Raw genomic sequence first — 22615 nt, forward strand, 5'->3', positions numbered from 1 at the left:
CTGCTACTGACAAATGACTCCTTGCTGTTAATCTGGCTTCACTATCTAACCCATCCATCCATGCATCCGTTCATTCAGCAAATCCTCCTTGTCAGGATCCCAGGGAGTCAGAATAGAATCGTGCAGCACAAGCCTAGCCTACACTCACTAAATCTGTGAAGTGCTACCTTCCGAGCCCTTTGAGGATGAGCCAAGACCTTCTCCAGGGTCCTAACTGGCCTGGGCAGCCACATATGCTGAAATGTTTCATATTCAAGCATACTCAAGGCACATGAGAACACATGGGCCTTGATGACACTACCCTTCCCACAGCTACCTGGGATACCAGGTGATATTCTACACTACCACTATAGGAGGCAAAATTAAACTACAGATCTCCATGCATGCTGCCGAAGAGGTCACAGATGCTATGGACATACAAATCATCACCTTTCTTTTCATGCACTGGGAACTTGGTGGCAGGCACAGCTTTAATATAAAATTGTTCTTTCAAGTCAATGGACTTGTATGGTTATGATGAGCTCAATCCATTAATGTGGTGTGTGTGTGTGTGTGTGTGTGCATACATGTGTGCATACAAGAGTGCATGCATGCACACTTGCAGTATAGGGAAAGCAAGCAATTGAGGCCAGGCTGACACTTACAGTAAAAATGAATGATTACCTGGAGTCATATATGAGACTACAGTGGATTTAAGAACTTTCAAGCAAGATTCTCAAGAATTCTGAGACACCAGCAAGCGCAAGGATCACAGCTCCAAGAGTTGGTTAGGTCCAACAGAAACCTACTTCCCCCAATCTTCTTCCTGATTTTATATTGTAACAGTTGCAAGGCTTTTTCTAGAATGTGATGCCTAGCTGCTCAGGAGACTAGCTCTTATCTGAGATAGTTCTGCCACCTACAGCACACAGCCCAGCAAAGCCACTGCATCAGCATGGCAGCCTTGAAGGCTCATTTGCATACATGAATAAAGGGGTGGGGCTTCCTCTCCTGCCCAGGACCTCTCCAATGTTAAGAAATGACTGTGAGTATTCTTGATTAGCATGCAAATGTGCAATCTGCTTTGGGATGGGTTACAATGATAGAAAGATATTTTCATATTAAAGTGAAAAACAGAGATTTTAAGGATTAGCTTCTGAAAAAAATATTTCCCAATATCCAGAAAGGAGAGGATATATATATATATATATATATATATATATATATATATATATATATATATATATATATATACCTGAGCTCAAAGTTCTTATGGTAAGTGTAGCTCCCACAGTCCATATCATGCTTAATGTTGGTCACCCTTTTTGGTCCAGGCAGGTCCTCTTTGTCATTCTGCCTGTCGTGTAATGAAAAATAGTTTTGTCAAAAGGAGGTGATTTCTTGAGACATTTGAACTGCAAACCCAGAGTAGATTTCTTAATCTGTTTAAATCATTCCTAAGGGGACAATATGTTCTTGGAGGGCAGAAGGGTATTCTCATATTTTGTATCCCCAACAAAAGCCTAGGTCCTGGTAGCTGAGTACGAACCTCAGTGAATGTACATCGATGTCAAGAAATGAAGTGTGGAGCTCGCTGTGTGCGTTGTGCTTCCTAGCAATCATGTCCTAAGACTCGCCACACTCAATACTCAAGTGTGGCACACCTTACCTCAGATTCTCACCATACAACGTGGGCATCTGTTTTCCAGATGAAATTGAAACCCAGTGCTATCCAGCCACATGTCTGTGTGTGACCTAATGGCAGTCACACTCCTTACTGAGACTTCCCAGCTTGTCCCAGTCACCTGTGTCTTTTATAATCATCAGGATTACATGTAGAACAAACAGAAATGAACTGAAGAAAATAATTAAAAAGCTTTTGTGCTCTCTCTCTCTTTCTCTCTCTCTCTTTCTCTCGCTCTGTGTGTGTGTGTGTGTATGTATGTGTGTGTGTCTTACAGGTGTGTGTTTGTGCGTGTGTGTATGTGTGTGTGTCTTACAGGTGTGTGTGTGCGCGCGCGCGCGCGCGCGCGTGTGTGTGTGTGTGTGTGTGTGTGTGTGTGTTTGTGTGTGTGTGTGTGTCTGTGTGTGTGTGTCTGTGTGTGTTTAAAAAAATGTTTCCCAGTCCCTAGGATTTCTGAAAGTTTTTCTTGCCACAATCAGGACTGCAAATGTCTCTGAGTCCACCTGCATGTATCTGGCTCTGCTCTATGGGGTGATTGGATCTCTATCTGCCAGTAGAGACCATGGTAGCATCATCCACAGCATGTATATCTGTATATCCTTTGAGTCCAGGGAAAGAATTCTTATAGGAAAATACACACGGAGAGCCCTCACCATGTTGAAACACAGAGGTAACTGCAAGAGAATTCTGTCCCATTTGCTGATCTTTCTTTCCTGGCATTTTAGATTTCAAAGAGGACAGAAAATTAGTATGAAGGTCTAATAGATTGAAGATCTAGGCTGTATAACTTAGAGGATCTATAATGCTTTTGGAGTCCCAAGGGCCAAGGAGGGAGGCTGTCTCACTTCTGTGCTGGATGTTGTATGTGTGTTTCTCAGCCTTCAAAAATCTTCCTTCTTCCAACTAAACTAAAAGAAGTTTACACAGTGTTAATGAATTTACTAAATCTATCATTAACAGGTAAAATCTTTCTAGGTACAATTGATCATTGTGATCCTGCTAGGATCTGGGGAGGGAACTTGGAAAGGAGAAAGAAGGGAAAAAAAGAATAGACAGAAACTAGAAACATGGCAGAATAGTGTTTTCTACTGGGAGGTCCAGATTCTATGAAGCAGAGGACCTGAAACTCTCATGGGAAATTATAGAATCATATGCAGACATGGGGTTTTTAAATGTGGATTAAGGGTCACATGTGCACAGTATGTGAGAAGGGGCTGAGCACATGAGTCTGTGTTTTCAGTAGTCAGACCTGATGGACACTGCTTAGATTGCTCTTTGAGTCTGGAAAGGTTTTATAGTCCTCCTAGGAGCTAAACCTTCAATACATCTGTTCATTGGGACACAAAGGTAAGAGATGAAGTGTTCCAAGACTATGACCTTGTGGAAAAGAGACTTGGAAACAGAGGACCATGAAGGCTGTATAAGGCTCTGAAGCAGAAAGTTCTGGTTGCAACAGGAAAGTCAGAGATCAACACACTGCAGTTTACACAGGGAGATGTGTGGGATAAAGGTACCATCCTTCTCTATGTCTTCAAGAATGTGGCAGGCTTTAGCCACAAGGAGAGGACAAGAAGCAGGGAACAGAAAGTATCTAAGGGACATGCTAAAGGTGAAGGTTGAGGTAAAGTGTTAAGGACAGTAAGGAAGTCAAACAGAAGCCAAAGCTTAGGGACTGCACAGATGCCTCTCCTAACGCAGCCATGCATGGCACAGGGCACGCATATGCCAACCTTTGCATCACTGTAGCCCTCACCTGTGATGGATGGCTTGTTCCAAGTTGCAGACTTTGTCCTATTAGGTAGAACATTCTCAATGCAGTGGTATCCTGCAGCCAAAGGAATCCAGAAAACTCCAAGCTCACCCGAAATGATTTTGTCTTTTTGTTTAATTGAATTTTTGTCATTAGAAATCTTGGGCCAAATTAAAGCTAGACAAAGAAGATAACAAAGTGACTTATGTAGATTCTACAGACATGTGCCACTTACACGAACTGCATGGGCAAAATAAAAATAAAGATGAGCACCTGAATACAACGTGTAGAGTGCTCATCACCTGCCTTTATGAGAATCAGCATCAAGAAGCATCACCTCATTCTGCAAAGTTTAAAAGATGCATTTCCCCCACCAGATAACCTGTTCAAACCACCGCTGAAACTCACAGCATGAGGTTGTACAAACAAGAACAGCAGCCTGAAGCCAGTGCAGAAATCAGAGCAGTAAGCTGTGTAGAAGATAGCTTTCCTCAACCAGGCAAAGGCCTCTGAATTCATTACAGAGCAGTCTGTATTCAAAACAAGTCTGTACAGGAAAGTGAGTGTGTGTGTGTGTGTGTGTGTGTGTGTGTGTGTGTGTGTGTGTGTGTGTGTGTGTGTGTGTAAATCACATTTGGCTGTAATACCATGTTATAAATGATACTACCTTAACTGGGTTTAATCAAGTATGGGTAATATTTCTTTCTCTTCAAACTTACATAGAGAAAATCAAAACCAGGAAAATAAAGGGAGGAAAAAAAACCAATCCTTAAGCTGACTAATGAATTCCAGCTGTTAGAATTATTATTGTAATTAATATGATCAAGTAGCCAAACACCAGTGACTGTGAATTCCTTGCAGTTGTGTGTAATACTGGAGCCAATGCAGGAACTGATGTCGAGACACAAAACCTACAACCTCAGTCCCCGAGACTGCCTGAAGACCTGTCTGTTTCAGAAGTGGCAGAGGATGGTGGCACCGCCAGGTATACCTTCGTTCCTCACTGTCTTTATAAATATGCTCTCAGAGGTTCTGGGGGTGAAGGGCCATCCAATAGAAGATGGCAACTCATTTGTCAGAAAGGGTTGGTAGCTAGGAGTATTCCAACCATGCTTTGGGACATAGGTATGTAAAACTTTCTAAAGATACATTTATTATATGTGTATGGGTGTGCCTGCATGGCATTACATTGGATATATCTTAACACAGGACAAAGAGACAAAAAGTAAATTAATAATCCTCACCACACATTGCCATGAATTCCCATTTTCTCAGAAAATTGTTGTCCCATTATTGAAGTCCAAAATACTTTTCACTGTTTCTGAGTAGACATTTCTTGAAGAAGCCTAGTTTCCCTCCTTTTCTAGTTATACCATACAGAGACATCCTAAGACTATTTGTTAATTAATAGCATTTATTAAAGACCAAAGTCCAAACCATTTAGTGTTTCTACACAGCTGAGAAGCTCCAATTTCACCAAGGCTGTGACAACCAAGATTGTCAAGGCAGGCCACCGTGTAACACGATATAGGATGGTGAGTGTTGCACACAGCTTTGACAAACCGTTCACCTCCTGAGGAACCTATGGATCCTTGTTTCCTCTGTTGCAAAGAAAAGAAGGCCAGTTCCCAACTTTTCTACTGGTAAATTCAATTATGAAAGTGGTACCTGTAGCTTGCTTCTAAAGTACTATTAGTGAATTACAGATATATAATTAGACAGAATGATTAAATAAAAATCATGTCATAGCTATGAACAGAAGAAAAGAGTCTCACATTTTGTGCTAGGAATAAATCAACCATTTTCTTTTGTTGTTATTTTAGGTTAAACATAGTGGGGACATTTAAATAGTTCTCTTTTCAGTGTGTAAAAAGAATGTCATTGGAGGGACCGTTTGCTGGGGTTACCTCAGACTATTTCCCTAGAGCCCATCCCTCTTCCCATTTCCCTATTACAGCAGAACCCACAAGGCAACCGACAACCAAAAGGAGAAAACGAAAGAACTCCACAAGCAGCACGTCTAACAGCAGTGCCGGGAACACGGCCAACAGCGGCGGCAGCAAGAAGAAGACCCCGGCGGCGAGCCTGAGTCTGACCACCCAGGTACCTGTAAGTCTCACTTTGCTTTTAGGCCTGAAGCCTTGCCTTTCCTCTTCACCCAACTCAGGGGCGGCTGGGATTCCTCTCTGAACATAAAAGAAAAAGATTGGTTCTGGGTAGTTTGGAGGTGGGAGGAGGGGCGTAGTAAGGAAAGGGTAGGATGGGCCAAGAGGTAAGAGCCCTGCCACGGTAACGTCCCCTGCAAACGAGGAATTAGGAGGGAATATTAAGAGTCCGTGCTGTGATGGGACCTGAATTAAAAAGCCATCAGAGTCACTGACAGGAGATATGGCACTCAGGGTTTAATTAAAGCATCACTTAACGGCATGCCTGGTGGCATATTAAGGCCTCTCAGCTGCAGCCTGGGAGACCCAGTATGCTCCTGGAAACTGGTCTCCTGAGCTCTGGCCCCATATTGTAATTTGCCTAGGTCTTCCCAGCATGGGCCTCTCCTCTTATTTAAGCGCCAGGTAATTAGCTTGCAGCCACTAGAAGTATAGCTCTGTAAACTTTTGTCTGACACAGTCATTAGCCCATGAAGAGCCAGTCTCTGGTTTGATCTCACTTCTTTTGACCCTTGACCCCTTGCTTTTATTTATGGGCCTGGACAAAGGCTACTTGTGGTGGAGCGAGGAGCATGCTGTAAGGAACTTTAAAACTAAGTGTGGAAGGCAGTGTGAGAAGAGAGTAGATTGCACGGCCTTCTTCACCACTGGTTGATTCTTCTCTAACTGTACCATGGCCTCTCCTGCTTCCAAATCCTCACTGCAGTGTTAGACTGTCACTTCCAAATACTCCTGTCCTTACAAACACCTGCTCTCACCACCTGCCATGATTCCCTGGGGCTCCTCTGCCCGTATTCATGATTGTCGCCAGGCATTTGACTCTGCTGAATCCTGACCCTTCCTTGACTCTATGACTTCTGAACACTATGACTTTGGAGGTATACCACTCCCCTACAATGGTTTCCTCACCTTTTCCACCCTTTATCTCTTGTCCTGGCCTGCCTCTTTCTGATCCTACTTCACCTCTGTCCTCGAGTGTAAACTTTTTATCCGGAAACTCCCCACTTGCCAATGTGCCGCTCTGATCTGCCCTTCAGCCCGTTTCTCATTGGTCAGTCTCTTTAGACAAAATAAACCCAGTGCTCAAGGACTCCCTTAGTCTATGGAATTCTTCCTGTCATCCACGGATTGGGGTGTGGTTTCCATGTTCACTGCATGAGAGAGACAGGGATAATAGAAATAATAGCCAGCAATCATGAAGGGTGTTATTTGAATTTTAAGACTGCTAGGAATTATTATCCTCAAGAAATGCACCAAGTTTCCAAGCAGTCCTATTTTCTGAATAGACCTTTGTACTCATCATATCTGATGGTCAGAGAGAAAAGGCCAGCAGAGAGTATCTGGTATTCGTGTCTTCTTCTTAAGGCACCAAAGGAGTGTACCTGTCCCTGCTTAGACACGAGCGTGCCTCGAGAAGGGGAAAAGTGGCCCAGTCTAAAACAAACAGACTGAAAATGTCCACACAAGTAGCCCATGCATTCCTCTAGCTCTGGGTTTAGAAACTAACATGTGTTAGCTTCCTCCAGCCAACAAGGAAAATAGGTGTCAAAGAATTCTGGAACCAGGGTGCTACTCAACAGTATGGATATTGAGGGAATTTCGGTCAGCTCCACTAGCTTTCTCTAAGAGCCTATTATTGAGATGCCATGAAAAGTGCTAATAATTCTGAGATTTAAAATTATTTAAAAAAAAAAAAACAAGGCTAGGAGGCACTGTCATTAAGGAGCTTACTGGCTAACTTGGGCATGACCAAGAAGTTTCCTCTTTGATGTCAGATTCACAGAGCATCAATGCTGAGAATTCTGACAGGTAATGTTTGGTAGGGCATCCATCCATTAGTGATGCTGCCAAGGATTTAGAAGTTGAGGGTAAAAGAGTACCTCTTATATTGTGGCATCCCTGGTCTGGGTGAAGTTATTTCAATTTCAACAAACATGTTTTTCTACTCCATGATCCTCCTTTCCTCCAAGCCAGTAAGTGCTTTTGAGTAGAGGATTGCTACATTGGGGAATTTTCATGAGTGTGGATTTTATGTGAGCAAGGCCCTACCAAATAGAAAGATGAATGCCCCTGTACCATGCATCTTAAGGTATTTACATTAAATAGAACTTGCAGATGACTGAGAGAAGCAAGGAAGGGAAGCAAGCTATGAAAATGTGCAGACTCTGAAGTGTCTTCAAGTTCAATGGATTTTAAATAATAGGGACCACAGTTTTTTAACCATATTTTACTGAATCAACATTATCTTATTGTTTGCATAGAAATGATCTGCAGGCATAGGTGCCTGACCAATGACCACAGCCCTGGCCTGCATAGATTCTGCAACAACAGTGTGTGTGCATGTGAGTGAGTGTGTGTGTGTGTGTGTGTGTGTGTGTGGCCAGGACTAGGGTTTAATCCTTGGATTCTGCTTCTCACTTCATAAGCAGGGGCTAGGAGCCATCCCGAACTGCAGCCTCAACCCTGGGAGGGATGGAGACCTGTGTCATTCAACAGCAGTGACCCCTTCTGGCCAATTTAAGGAGAAGCATTGAGGGGCCCTGAAAGGAGTCACTTCCAGTCCTCCTCAGAGGTTGGTGGTCCTTGCACGGGGGATTAGTGAGAAGGTGTGAAATGGGAAAAGATACCTCGAAGCTCCCTGCTCAGGAGCAGAGGTTAGCCTCTTGGGAAACAAGGGTATGTGGGCTACTCAGATGCCTTCCGGTGCCCCTAAGTGGGTCACAAAAGATGGAGATGGGAAGGAAATTCACTCTCACTACTGAACTGGGATTTCCAGGACATGGGGGTGGGGACTTGCATCTCACATCTCCTGGCCAGCAGCAGCCTGGACTATACAACATATCTCTACTTAATTTTTGTGAAGGTAACAAATATAGACAGTCAGAGCAGAGCATCCCTTCCCTTTTGTAAAGGTATGAAAGGAACCAAATAGAAATTTCATAAGTAGCCTCAAGAATCAACGTGCACATAAAGTATAAAGTTCTTAGGTTTCTTATAGCTAGCCCCCTATCAATCAACTAAGTCATGTGTGTGTGCACATACATTATGTTTCTAATTAAAATACTTTTAAAATAACCATTAATGCCAATATAGATAGTATCTCTCTCTTTTTTGGGGGGTGGGGGGGTTCGAGACAGGGTTTCTCTGTGTAGCCCTGGCTGTCCTGGAACTCACTGTGTAGACCAGGCTGGCCTTGAACTCAGATATCCGCCTGCCTCTGCCTCCCAAGTGCTGGGATTAAGGCATGTGCCACCACCGCACAGCTCAATAGCATCTCTTATAAACTTAGAACATTTACAAATGCCTGTACCTGGGCATGTTTTCCAGCAGTTACTAGTGTGGGGATGTGGCAGAGCTGTCTTCCACATATTTCAAGCCTCCACCAGAGCCCCACTAGAGTGATGCAAACCACTACATGCCTATTGTTTTTCTTGCATGAATGTCATTTTCTAATACAGAGAACACATCTGCAGTGCTGGGGACTTTCCTTCTCAAGTCACACTTCATTTGACTACTTCTGACATCTCTCCTCTGCTTTTCAAACCACCCTCCGTTTCTTCATCCTCTTTTGGCTTCTCTCCAGGATGGCCTTGGAATCACAGTACTAACGCAGACCCACAATGGGTTCGCTGGCCTGCTCCTGCTAGCTGACTCTCAGTGCATGCCCAAAGCCTCCCACTCGCGTTCGTTAACCCGAATGCTGCGCATAGCCAATCTTCCCTTCCCTGCTCTTTCTACCTCCTGTTCTTCACCATAAGTAAAGCCTTCTAATTGCCTCTGCCTAAGTGACACTCTTTATCCTCAGACTTCAGTGAGTGAGATGGTGGCCTCTCGGCTAACTGAATAATTGTCACAAGTCTGTGTGGCGTCCACATTCCATCTAAAATCACGTGATCCCTCTTCCCACTCAGGACAGTGTCTATTTTGCATCTCATCTTAAGAGTCCTCGTCAGGATTCTTACACATCAGTGCCATTTCTGGCTCTTCGTTGCCTAGTAAACATTTTCTTGGAAGCATCAGTTCAGTATCTGGCCTTATTAGTACCTTCATGGCTGAGTTAGCCAAGTTCACATTTTATACATTTACTCCATCTGGGCCATTTCTCCTTAAAACCAATTTTACCAGTTCTATGACAATGACTAGTCAGAAAATATAGTGTGGCAACCTATTTATCATCTCATCCAAATAAAGAAAGGGGTGGGGAAGGACTCGTTGAAACAAAGTTTTTCATCCCAGAATAGACCAGGTGGGAATTAACGCAGGGTTTGTTCGTTGTTCACCTTCACAGTTGTAGTTCATACTTCATTGGTATTCATGTTGCACTTTTCTCCAGCCAGTAGGAAAAGCTCCCCCAGGGTTTTAAAAAAAATGCCCAATGGTCAAACGTTTTACTAAATTCGTTCCCTGTGAAGGGCTAAGGCAGGAAACCCCTCCAATGCAGCTGGCCTAGCAAGTCTTAATTTTTTTTCTCTGCTTCCTAAAGGCTGAGAACAATTCACCCACTTCAGGCCCCAACCTTTAAGTAAATGCTGCTCAGAGTCTACTGCGCAGAATCTACCTGACAGCTAGCCTGACCCACACCTGGGTCATCCCTATATAATCCTGGGCTTTTCCAGCTGTAGCTTCTTCTGGAGGCCTCAGCTACAGTAGGTGGCTTTCTTGTTTGCACGGAAGGACAATTTGTACTTAAAAGAGTGATTACTTGGATTCTTCTTGCATGTGCCCATCCCTGATGACTACCATCTCCACTGGAGTAATTATAATTAGCCTGCTCTCCGTCTTTCTTTTATAATACCAGCTGGATGGACTGGTTCTCTTCACTGCCCAGATTGGTAGCAGGGTTGCCTGTGTGGAGATAGGTGACAGGCACCATGAAATAACAGATGGTAAATTCAGGGCTTGTTGGCAATCAGCAGGTTTTTGCTAATGACTTAATTAGCTATGCAAATTGTCAAATCAGTGTGAACATTGTTTTTATCGAAAACTTTACCTAAATTAATTACCATAATTAAGTAGCAGAATGTCAAGGATATTGGCTGCATAAAAGGACCTGGCAGAGTAGAGAGGAGAGGGAGTCTGTCTTCAGCTGAAGTGTATATCATCTTGGGGACAGAGTAAATATTATTCGGAATGAGTTGTGTGGGTATTGCAGAATAGTACCTTACCTACCCATGTGTAAGCTCTCTGCAAGTTGACAGGGCCACTCACAAACCCTCATTGGAGGTGGCAATTTTTGGAAGAATTGCCAAAACAGTTCCATAGCCCTTTCAAAAGTGCCCCGGGTCAGCAAGTTCAAAGTGTGGATTTTTTTTAATTTTGAAAAATCCATTTTTTTATTTCTGCAGATTTGCTAGCATTGCTCGTCCTCCGGTGTCAGGCTGCGCACTAAGGACATAAACTCGCGTGGTTGTTACACATCAGGAGGCGATGTTTATTTCCTGTAGAAATCCAATATGCGTCTCGGCCCCGCCCCCAACACTGAGACTTGACCCTGTTGGGCAGCGCACAGGGTGTGTCTGTCCTAGGTCCCCCAAGCTCCTCCCACTGTTGTTTTAAGCTGAGCTTCTCTCCCCTAAGGTTTCCCTGTAATAATGTCAGCTGCTGTTCACAGGATGTGATGGTGGTAGGAGAGCCAACTCTGATGGGAGGTGAGTTTGGGGACGAGGACGAAAGGCTAATCACTAGATTAGAAAACACGCAGTATGATGCGGCCAACGGCATGGACGACGAAGAAGACTTCAACAATTCACCTGCCCTGGGGAACAACAGCCCGTGGAACAGTAAACCTCCCGCCACGCAAGAGACCAAATCAGAAAACCCCCCACCCCAGGCTTCCCAGTAAGATGGGCCACTGGCACGTGATTTCGCTGTCCGTAGGCCCGTGGGGTAGAAGTCCAGTCACAGATCTCTACTATCAGGAGAGAAAAGAGATGACATTTAAAACACACAAGCAAAACGTTTCCATGCAAACATCTATTTCTAAACGTAATGACTTAAGTTTCTTTCTTGCAAATTTTCCCCCTTTTTGAGAGCATCGTTCAAATGAGCCTCCGTGGCCTCTCTTTGGAGGCCTTCACAAGAAGTATAGACACTGTCCCTGACGGTAATTAGAAACAGCAGAGGCTCACGCACCTCCTGGCACGGTCTTAATTCCCTCCTGTGTTGAACTGCCTGCCCATGCACCCTACGAAGGCCATGCTGTCCAAACGTGCTCAGGATCTCAGTAATATGCCAACCCCAACTACAGATGACTTTTTAATATTGTAAAATATTTTCTGCCTTTTGACTTGCATTTGAGAGTTTCTTGTTTCAGTACAAAAAGAAAAGAAAAGAAAAATATTCGTTTGGGGAAAATAATGTAAATGTACCTCTCCCCCTTCACTTTCCATTGGTTTTCCTGGGGCAAGATCCCTAAGGAAACAGCCAGGTGGCGTTCTGGCAAGCTGAAGCTCATTGGTTCTTGAATCTGAGTTGTTTCAATTTAGACCAAGTACTAAAACAAGGCGTCATCAAAGATATATGGGTAGATTTTATTATGTACACAAAGACAAGTGGACCCTGAGAAATGTATGCATTTGTAAACTTGCCGTGGGTCTGAATATTTTCAAGCCATGTAATCCATTAATTTTGTGGGACGCTTAATAAATCTGAATCTTTCTATTTCTTCTTATTTTAATTGTATCTTAGTTGATTGAGTTTTGGTGGGTTTTTTTTTTTATGCTATATTTCCTGTGTAATATTTTGTAAATCCTTCACCTGTTTCTTTTATGGGGACTTTTCTTTTGGGGCAAGTTCAGTGTATTTATGTGAAACTTTATAAGAGAACTAATTTTTCCATTTGCATATTAATATGTTCCTCTATACATGTAAAGACACAGTGGCTCTGTGTGTCATAAAACAGCTGTATTTTATGTATGCTTTACTGGTAAGTGTGCCAATAATAAACTGTGTTAATGACCAAAGTAAGTGAATCTGGCTGTTGGTGTGAGTACCTGCGAATCCATCTGCTCACAATGATAAGTGTCAAGAATGGATTTAATGTCCTGATCTAAATGGATGATAATACCTGTGTGAGGCAAGCTCACTGCCTGTCAACTTCTCTGAGACAGAATACAGTCACAGGTAGCAAGTCACATCAAAGGGGGCAGGAGTGCTGGCCCTGCCCCTTACTAGTTTGGCAGTGGGGAGCTAGCTCGGGCAGTGCTAGAGAGCAGGCAGGCTGACCAACGCAGCTACCAGCCAGGCCCAGGTCCAGAACTTTGAGTTGGCCCACTCCACCATCTACGCCATCTGTAAACTGCTAAAGCACGGAAGGGGCCAGCCCTGCAGAGCCAAAACTACAGGATCTCCATGACACCGGGTAACAACAGGATATCTGAGAGGAGTCCCACTGCTGTCCCAGGAGTCCCAATATTGACAATGTAGCAGAAGCTAGAGGCCTCGAACCACAACAATGACTTATTGCAGTGAACATTTGCGAGTAGTTGTTTGGACAAAAGGGTAATACTGTGTGACACATTGTGACAAAGAAACTACAGCTTCCATAATGTGATGGGTTTTGTTTTGATTTAATTTTAATTTTAATTTTCTTTGGAAGGGGAGGTTGTAACAGCAGAGGGCAGATACAAAAGGATGGAGAAATGCATAAGATTGGGGTGCATGATAAGAAATTCATAAAGAATTAATAAAAAGTTTTCTTAAAGACGGATTTTCAAGGTTCTTTTGACAAGCGACAATTTCCTAGATCTAATAATGTGAATATTACTTGCTAAAGATGACAGCGAAAAGAGCGGATTGGTTACTTTCAAAATGACAGCCTAAGACTCATGCCAACCGATCTTCCTAGACTCACGAATGCTGCCCAGGGCAGGCAGGGTACTGACTGTTCACGCCTCTGACAGATGCTGGAAAGCACACTCCTGCTCCTGGTCTACATCCCGTGTCCCTGGAAACACCGGGCCAAAGGGCAGACGGGTATCTATGTATTTTGTCTTGCTATCACAAAATATCACATCCTAGACGATGTATAAAGAAAAGACATTTTCTTATCAACACTGAGACTAGGAAGTCTAACACTAAAGTGTCATTGTCTGGCAAGGGTCTTCCCGTGTCACCCCAAGGCAGGTGGTAAAAGGGTAAGAGTCAGTGGATGAAGAGGAAAGAGGAGATGGAAGTCCCTTTATGAGAATCCCACCCCCGGATGACTAACCCACTCCTGTGATAATGTAACACATAATTCATAGGAGCAGAACTCTAATGATATCGTTACTTTTTAAAATTTTTATTTTTTTTTATTTATTCACTTCACATCCCCCTCACAGCACCCTCCCTGTCACCCCTCCCACCATCTTTCCCTCATCCCCTCTATCTGTATCCTCTAGGCATCCCCCCACCAAGATATCCCCCGCACACACCCTGGCACTTCAAATTTCTATGAAGCTAGGCATTTTCTCTCTCACTCAGGCCAGACAAGGCAGCCCAGCTAGAAGAATATATCCCACAGACAGGCAACAACTTTTGGGATAGATCCTGCTTCAGTTGTTTGGGACTCACATGAAGACCAAGCTGCACATCTGTTAAATATGTGTGGGGAGGTCTATGTCCCATGTATATACTTTGGTTGGTGATTCAGACTCTGAGAGCCCCAAGGGTCCAAGTTACTTGATTCTGCTCAACTTCCTGTGGCATTCATATCCCCTCAGGGACCACAACCCTTCTTTTTTTTCTTCTATAAGAATCCCCAAGCTCCATCCACTGTTTGGCTGTGGGTGTCTGCATCTGTCTGAGTCAGCTGCTGGATAGGACCTCTCAGAGGAGAGCCATGCTAGGCTCCTGTCTGCAAGCACAACAGAGCATCATTAATAGTGGTAGGATTGGTGCTTGCCCATGGGATGGGCCTTAAGTTGGACCAGTTATTGGTTAGCCATTCCCTCAGTCTCTGCTCCATCTCCCAAGCCTGCATTTCTTGTAGATGGGGTAAATTTTGGGTTGGAAGTTTTATGGGTGGGTAGTGTTCCTGCCACTCCACTGGGGTTCCCGCCTGGCTGTGGGAGCTGGCCTTCTCAGGTTCTACATCACCAATGTCATGAGTCACAGATAAGGTCACTGTCACTGATTCTTGGACACCTACATTATCCCAGGTCTCTGTCTCATCCTGGAGATGCCACCTACCTAGCCACCCCCATCAGTGCCAGATTTCCATTCATTTTCATGGTCATCTGGCCATCTTTTCTGTCTCTCCTCTCACCTGATCCTGAACCCCCCATTCCCCTATCCTGCCCCTCTCTCTCCCAGATCCCTCCCTCCATCTGCCTCTTTTGACTATTTCATTCCCCCTTCTAAGTTGTCACTTATTTTTAACATCATATTTTTGTATTCTTTGAGAATGTCATTCAATGTATTCGATCCTTGGGAAGAGTTTACCCCCAATGGCTCCCAGGTACACTTCCTTAACTTGTCACCCCCTCCCAATTCAATGTCCTCCTTTTTCATTTTAATAACCTAGTAAATTCTATTGGTGTTGCCCATATATCCCTGAGTGTGGGCTCATCCACTGAAGTATGTGGCCCCACTAGAGGCCACATCCTTGCAAACCTGACTCTCTCTCGTCCCTAGAAGCTGTCAACTGTCATTAGTTCCTCAGTTAGGGGTGAGGGTTCCTGTGCACCTCCCTGCTTCCTGGTAGAATGCTGACTTGCTCAATCTTGTGCAGGCAACCATAGCTGCTGTGAGCACTGAGTGTAGCTAACCTTGTCATGACTTAAAGGCCCTGCCCCTGGATGCTGCTCTACTAGTGATTAAGCTTCTAATATGTGGAGTTGGAGGGATACATTGAAACCACTGCACAGGGCAGCTTGTTACTGAAGCAGTAGACTGGGACAGAGCATGAAGCCTCTAGCCTCTCTCTGTAAGCTCTGAGTGCTGTGTTTCTAACACCTTCTACAGTAACTCTTCAGGTCTGTGGATGAGAAGGAGGACAGGCACACCCTATAAAGGAAAAAGAAACCTATCCACTGTTTGCCAGAGATACATCACACCTGCTCTGTTGAACTCTATGCTAAGGACATCCTGGGAACTCAGGGACTGATGCACACTTATCACCAAATGGAGAGGCAATGGATCACCTAGAGAACTCAGACACTACTGACACAGCTCCTTAGTTACTCCATACAATAAGCAGATATACAGTAAGCAGAAATATTAATGGACCCATGTCTCTCAGATACTTTTTAAAACTTTCATATATTGTATCTTCATATATGAGTATAGAAAATTCACTTGAGTACTGTTTATTTTAAAGAAACCTTTCATATTTTTCCACTTTATGCCAATAAGGAGGAGAGAAGCGCTATTAGCATTTGTTGAGCAAGTTTGATACACTTATGCTAGACGATTTAAGTTTCTTATCTCAGCACATTTTAGAATTCAAGAGGAATCTGAAAGAGAATACTTAGGGTTCCAAGAAGGTGAGTTTGAAGCTGGAATTTGGAGACATGGGATTTGCAGTGGGAGATGGGGGAAGGGTTGTATGGAAACCAACCACTAAAGGAATGGGAAATGCAAGCTAAGCAAGGAAGTAGAGCCAAGGAAATCTGTGAACCTCTGGTCTGTGTTATGGGTGGTTTCTTGAGAAGAGAATCTGGGAGAATAATCTTTACAGAGCAACTCCTTTTGTGCCAGGAGCCAACTTTTGTGCTCCTCTATCAGTCCATCATTGGCTGGGGACCATGCCCAAGGGAAGTGAGTATTCTAGGACCTTCCAGGCTTCAATCAGTTAAAGACAAATCTGTGGGGGAAAGGGGCCAACTATATGGTGAGAGTCAGAGCATCTTGGGTTTTATAGAGGATATCTGGGTAGACACATAGTCTTGTAGGTAAGCTGGCCATGTTGCTATGCACCATTAGAAACAGATAGGATGAGTCTGGATGCTCCTAAACCATAAATCTTGGATGTTTTTCTAGAGTGCTACATTGTTTTGCTATAACATGAGCTATAAGCACATGAGCAAAAGAGCCAAAAATAAGCACACAAGAGCATCCAGGCCTGGCTGTTTTGTTGATGCCCCATTGGTGAGCTGCTGGAAGACCTAGTCTTCCTCCTGCCTCACCATTTTCGGTTTTGATTCATTGCTTCTTGAAATTCATTTATGTGTGCACTCTCTGCAGATACTTTAACTCTTATTCTAGTTATGTATGGTTGCAGAGCAAGTCCATCCACAACTTAGTGAATCAAAAGAATAATTTATTCTGACACTTTACTCCTTGGAGAAGAGCACTCTGCTGAGAAGTTTACACTTAAGAGTGTCCGGTGCCTACTGTAGCCAGAGTCATCGCTGGCCTGTCTAGAATGAGCATCCACAACAGACTGCTCACAGTGGTGGGACCAGGGAGGAGCTCAGCCAGAGCATTGACTTTTTATAGCATCTCCACAGGACAGGACTGACCTGGAGCATACAGAAAGGGAAAATCAATTTCAATTTCCAGTGGGCCTGAGAGAATAGCCAGAGGTTTTGGGGTTCTCTGGTTGATCTGGCTGAGCCAAAAGAATTTGGGGTTCCAACAAAAATTACAGGTCTTAAGCCAGGGGGTGGGTCTCACATCAGAGAAGCCACTAGTTGATATATCCATTCTCACCCACAAACCCCTCCTTGGAATATTTTAACATTCGCTTCAACTGGGTCTTGGGACTGACCACACACTCTCCCATTTCAAGACTGTTTCTCCAATCAACAGAACTGACAAAAACACAGAGACACACAGACAGGCAGAAATAATGACAACAAGCTGTGGCCACCACCCATGTTGACACCAGGGGATCTGGTGGCATCTCACATGGATCTAGGATACCACAATTAGGGACACTTACAGTGTGCAGAAGGAACTACAAACAGACTCAGCAATTGAGGCAACTTTCCATAGTTTTCCATTTACATTTATGATGGTGGTGTCAGAAGCCTCTGGGTCGACAGAAAGAGATATTGGAGAAGTTCCTTGGGTGCTGGAATGTCTCAGACTGTGCCCCTCTAAGACCTGTCCTCCCTTGATATTAGCAGGTCATCTGAAGCTCTAAGTGGCTTAGTGTCTCAACCTCTGGAAATCTCATCAGAGACTCCAGAATGTTATGGGTTAACTCCACCGGAGAATATAAGCAGACACTCTTAAAGCCAATAGAAAGTCTATATTGCTGGCTGGCAACTATGTGGGGAACTTGACTAAATCATGCAGCCTAGAGCCACCAAACCATCCTTTGTCTTTTATGCAAAAAAAAAAAAAAAAAAAAACCAAAGCAAAAAGAAAACAACAACAACAAAAGCACATCCTGGTTGACACACTTCAGTCAATAAGAACTATTAGAGAAAGGCTAAACTACAGAAGCTGAAAAGCAAGGTTAGTATTTTTGAGACTTTCCTGGATTCTGGAACTACAGACCAGGTCTTTGATGGATTCGGTCTTTGTTCCCATTTATGGCCGGTGTTAGGGTCTATGTGATAGGTTCTATGTCAGTCACCTCCTCAGCAGGTATGGGGGACTGTAGCAATTCCACCTTCCTGATTTACCAATACTTCAATGGATAACCTTCCAGCCTTTGTTCTTGGCCCAAATGAATTATAATACTGACCAGATAGAGAATTAACAGTCATACACCCTGTGCTTTGTATTACATAATACTATGAGTCAGCTCACTAAGATCTTTTAATACACAGATCACTTTTTATATAATTCTCTACTGGAGAACTATGGAATACACCATAGTTTATTAACCCATTATTTGTAGTTTGTCAACTATCCTTTTAATATCCTATTATAATAATTATATAATCACTAATAACTTGGTAAAGAATTGCTAAGAGGTTTTCCACCTAACAGCTTAAAAGATACTCTTGTATCTGGTGTCCACACCCTAACGTGCTTCTAAATTCCTTTTGGATAAAGAACAAGTAACATGCAGCAAAACACAGAAGATTAAAGTTATAGGAACTTAGAGGTGTGGGATTCTTAAGCAATGTTCCCAATGTTCTCCTGTGCCTTGCATCTCATTCTGTATCCCCCAATCCAGGAAGAAGGCCAGTGTTTTCTTGACCAAGTTCAGAGATAAAAATTACTTTCCCAAGGTCAGGCAAATAGAAAACATGAATGTCAAGCTTGAACCAGTGTAGAGAAAATCCCGACACCCTGTCAGCTCTGCTGAGCTCTGGGAAAATGCTGGGGTAAAGGCAAGCACATGTGGAGTGCTTCAGGAAGAGATTTCATGGGGCGGATGGAAGAGTCACACACTGATGCATGTGCATACACACTGGAGGCTCTGCTCGCTTACCTAAACTTAGTGTCTGTTCTCACCTGTTCTCCATCTGTAGCATCAAGGTGGTATTTGAGACCCTAATGGAGTTTGAGTATTGAAGAAAGACTAATACAACCATGTGGTTGGTGTGTAGATGCACATGTTTTACAACCTTGATGCTAAGAGGTTGTAAAATGACACCGAAATGCTATTAAAACTATAAATGAACAGATTTGAAGAGACTCTCTCAGACGCCCCATTCCCCATCCCTATTTCTTGATGGTTTCTGATCATTCTAGAAATGATCTTTCCCTGGAATTTCCCTGGAGAGGGAAAACCCCTCCCCTCTCCTTCCCTCTCCTCCCCTCTCCTCCCCTCTCCTCCCCTTTCCTTCCCTCTCCTCCCCTCTCCTCCCTTCTCCTCCCCTTTCCTCCCCTCTCCTCCTTTCTCCTCCACTCTCCTCCACTCTCCTCCCCTCTCTCTCCCTCCCTTCTCTTTCCCCATCTCTCCTTCTGCTAACCGTCACAGACTCTTCTGATAGCACCTATTGCTCAGTCAAGCACCCTTGTTCCTGATAAAGTGTATTATGTCTACCACAGCCACACGCTATACCCTAAGTTCGTTTCCTTTGAGTATGGATTCATTATAATAAGCCATTCTTTCCCCACTTTTAATTTGGCTGTTGTTGTTGTTGCTGCTGCTGCTGTTGTTGTTCAAAGTAGTTGTTCACTCTTTGGAAGGCTCCAAAGATTCCTTTTGTGTCCAAAGATTCTTCTGTTATGTTTCAATGAAAACATGGGTGCCCTAAAAGAAATCTACCACAGTTCAGAAACAAGCATGAAACTGTTTTCACGGAATAGACATCTCAGGTCTAGCTTAGACAGCATTGCCCCTTTCACTATATATGAACACTTTCATTTTATAGTGAAACTTGTGGGAAACCTAGGCTCTATGGAGGATCAGTCAAGGCCTTCTCCCCTTCTATCTGTACTAATGGTAACTGGAAACTTGCAAGCTTCTGCTGAGAGCTTGCATGAAGAAACTTAGGAGCACAAAAAACACAACTTTCAATAGAGCAACCCTGATGGCAGAGTGGGGCACAAGGAGGGGACTTCTTGCACTCCCCTCTCTAAGCCATCAATCATTCTAATGGTAGCTGTTTCCCCATAATAACTAATGGTCCTACATCCCATTTCCCTTAGACACAGTTTAGCACTGATCATTCCCAGTCCTGGGAAGCTTCCTGGTTTCAAGCAGACTTATCCAGAATCACAGCAAAAGCAGCTTGTATGAAACATAAAGGCTCCCTCCAGGAAGCATCTCTTTGGACCCCAGGTGTTTTACAGAGGTTGATTCTATGCTCACATCTGTCTTGGAGGAGGAAGGCATGGATAGCATTGGAGAACTGGTTAGAACACAAAAGGAAAGAGCCAGACATTCGGGAAGATGCCCGCGGACACCAGGCTGGTGGGTAACAGAGTACATGCCTGTACGTGGCAATGCGATTCACTACAAGCCTGTGTTCTTTCTGTTGCCCTAACAACTTTGAACTGATACTCCTAATAAAATCCACAGGTAAAAGTGGGTAACGGGAACAATCAAGCGTTAGATTGTGGGACCCAGAACAATTCCTGAGGACTCAGAGTTTGGATGCTTGCCTCTCACAATGTCACTCTTCCTTCACCACAGGAAACCACAGTGTCCCCAATAGCATTGGAGGTTGGGGGGGTGGACGAGGCCACCAAACGCTGTCCAAGTGGGAAGGTAGCACAGACATCCAAGGATTCATTCATCTGGCCCAACAAATGGAGGCTGGGCCAAGACAAGAGAGCAATTAGAAACAATGGCGGACACTTGCACTTTGAGAGAGTCAAGTCTGGGTTTGAGGGCCCTGCATGTTCCCTGAGTATCTAAAGGGATTTTTTTCTTTTTCTTTTTACAAATAAATAAATATGTCATGTGTCAGTAAGAGAAATACCTGAGATGGGTGCTTCTCACTGAATCAGATAGCTGGTCACCATCGATAACTGTAGGGGTCAGACTAATTACCCTTCCAACCTAGCTAGACTCAAAAGACATCATTGTAAGGCTGTCAATTGAAAATGTATATAACACAGTATTTCTTTTTTTAAAAGCAGATCATGGAGCTTGAGATAGCTCTGTGGTTAGGAGCTCTCGTCACTCATGCAGAGGACCTTAACTCAGTTCCCAGCAACCATGTGACACAGCTCACAACCTCCTGTTTCTCAGTGACTTTCCCATTGCTGTGGTAAAGTATCATGCCAACTTTAGGAAGATAGGGTTTGTTTTGCCTTGTAGTTCATCATGCAAGGAATTCAGGGCAGAAACTCAGGCTGGGCAGGACCCTGGTGGCCGGAGCTGACACAGAAGCTATAGAAGAGTGCTGCCTACGGACTTGATGCCTCATGGCTCTCTCAGCTTGCTTTCTAATAATATCCAGGACCACCAGCCCAGGGGTGGCCCCATCTACAGTGAGCTGGGCCCTTCTGGTTAATTCATCAATCAAATATATGCACCACAGGCCGGTCTTACAGGGACATTTTCTCAACTGAGCGTCCTGCTTCACAAGTGACTCTAGCTTGTGTCAAGTTGGCATGAAACTAGCCAGCACAGTCTCTAACTCCAGGTCCAGGGAATCTGACTACCTCAGATTCTTCTGGTCTCCTCAGATACCAGAAATAAATACACATACACATAAATAAAAGTAAACTAAATGGTAAAAACAAACAAACAAACAGAAGAGAACGAATTATCTTTATTAGTTAAATTATCTCTGGTCCTAACAAGATAGGTTTTCTTCCTTCCTTCCTCCCTCCTTCCTTCCATCCCTGCTTCTCTCCTTCTTGCCTTCCCTCTTTCCCTCCCTCCCTCCTTCCTTTTTTCCTTCTTTCCTTCCTTCCCTTCCTTCCTTCCTTTCAATTTTTTCTTTCCTTTCAAATGCATAATGCAAGGAGGTGATTCTGCCTGTGAAGTGCCAGGTGACTTGTTTTCTGTTCCCAACAGAGAGGATCATGGGTATCCTTTAATTTTGAATGGCTCTGAAAGGAAGAGAGCTTTTGTCACCCCCCCCCACACACACTTATATTTTTAAATTAATAATATTAGTAAATTAATGATAAAATAATAAATTATTAATAATAAAATAATAAATGAATAGGTAATCATATTTTAAATCAATACAAATATAAGCAAAATACTTTAAATCACTTAACACTTCAAGACGTTCAGTGAAGTAACTATCACAACACTGAAAAACAAAATTAATATATACACACTGGTTGAAAAATAGTCATTGTTCATAAAACTGATAGATTCTTTTCCATTCTATTTTTTTCCTGTGCATTGATGTCTTAATCAGACAACCTTTTGGATTTCCAATTATTTTTAATAGTTTCTTCTTCTACTCCCATGCGCTACTTTTAAAAAGTATGTGATCAGCTCTTCCATAAACACTGATTATTGCCTTTCTTTCCATGGATACACCTTTGTTTTCATTTCTTTGTTCAATGCCCCGGCCGACGTTTAAGCTGTGCTGAGTGGCAGCAGCAACAATGCACACTTCGAATCGCCCTTGACTTTAATGACCTCGCTTCCACTGTCTACTCCTTTAGTATGATGTCAATTCTGTAACGTGCTAAGTCTTTGAATGTTTTAAATGTAATTACTAGTGGAAATTAAATTTCAGGAAATGCTGCTTAGTCCCCTGAAGAGATAAATAAATGTACCTTTTCCTGTTC

At 43.4% G+C, this 22615-nt stretch overlaps 1 protein-coding gene and 1 pseudogene across 11 annotated transcripts in view; one reads left to right on the forward strand and one right to left on the reverse strand.

The window, feature by feature from the left end:
- Positions 1-12549, forward strand: part of Ldb2 (LIM domain binding 2) — a 346783-nt gene extending 334234 nt beyond the window's left edge. Inside the window, exons 6-9 of one of the 11 annotated variants that reach the window (XM_052198888.1) lie at positions 4275-4398; positions 5374-5522; positions 8008-8150; positions 10924-11281. In XM_052198888.1, the coding sequence (XP_052054848.1) occupies positions 4275-4398; positions 5374-5522; positions 8008-8112 (378 nt within the window). In that variant the 3' untranslated portion in view covers positions 8113-8150; positions 10924-11281. Of the gene's footprint in view, positions 1-4274; positions 4399-5370; positions 5523-8004; positions 8151-10923 lie in introns of all 11 variants that reach the window. The other 10 variants (XM_052198887.1, XM_052198889.1, XM_052198890.1 and 7 more) reach the window with 10 other exon arrangements.
- A 7257-nt stretch (positions 12550-19806) lies between these two features.
- LOC127696764 (ubiquitin carboxyl-terminal hydrolase 12-like) overlaps positions 19807-22615 on the reverse strand; it is a 153302-nt pseudogene continuing 150493 nt past the window's right edge.

The sequence above is a fragment of the Apodemus sylvaticus genome, chromosome 11 (genome assembly GCF_947179515.1).
Source record: "Apodemus sylvaticus chromosome 11, mApoSyl1.1, whole genome shotgun sequence".
NCBI classification, from domain to species: domain Eukaryota; kingdom Metazoa; phylum Chordata; class Mammalia; order Rodentia; family Muridae; genus Apodemus; species Apodemus sylvaticus.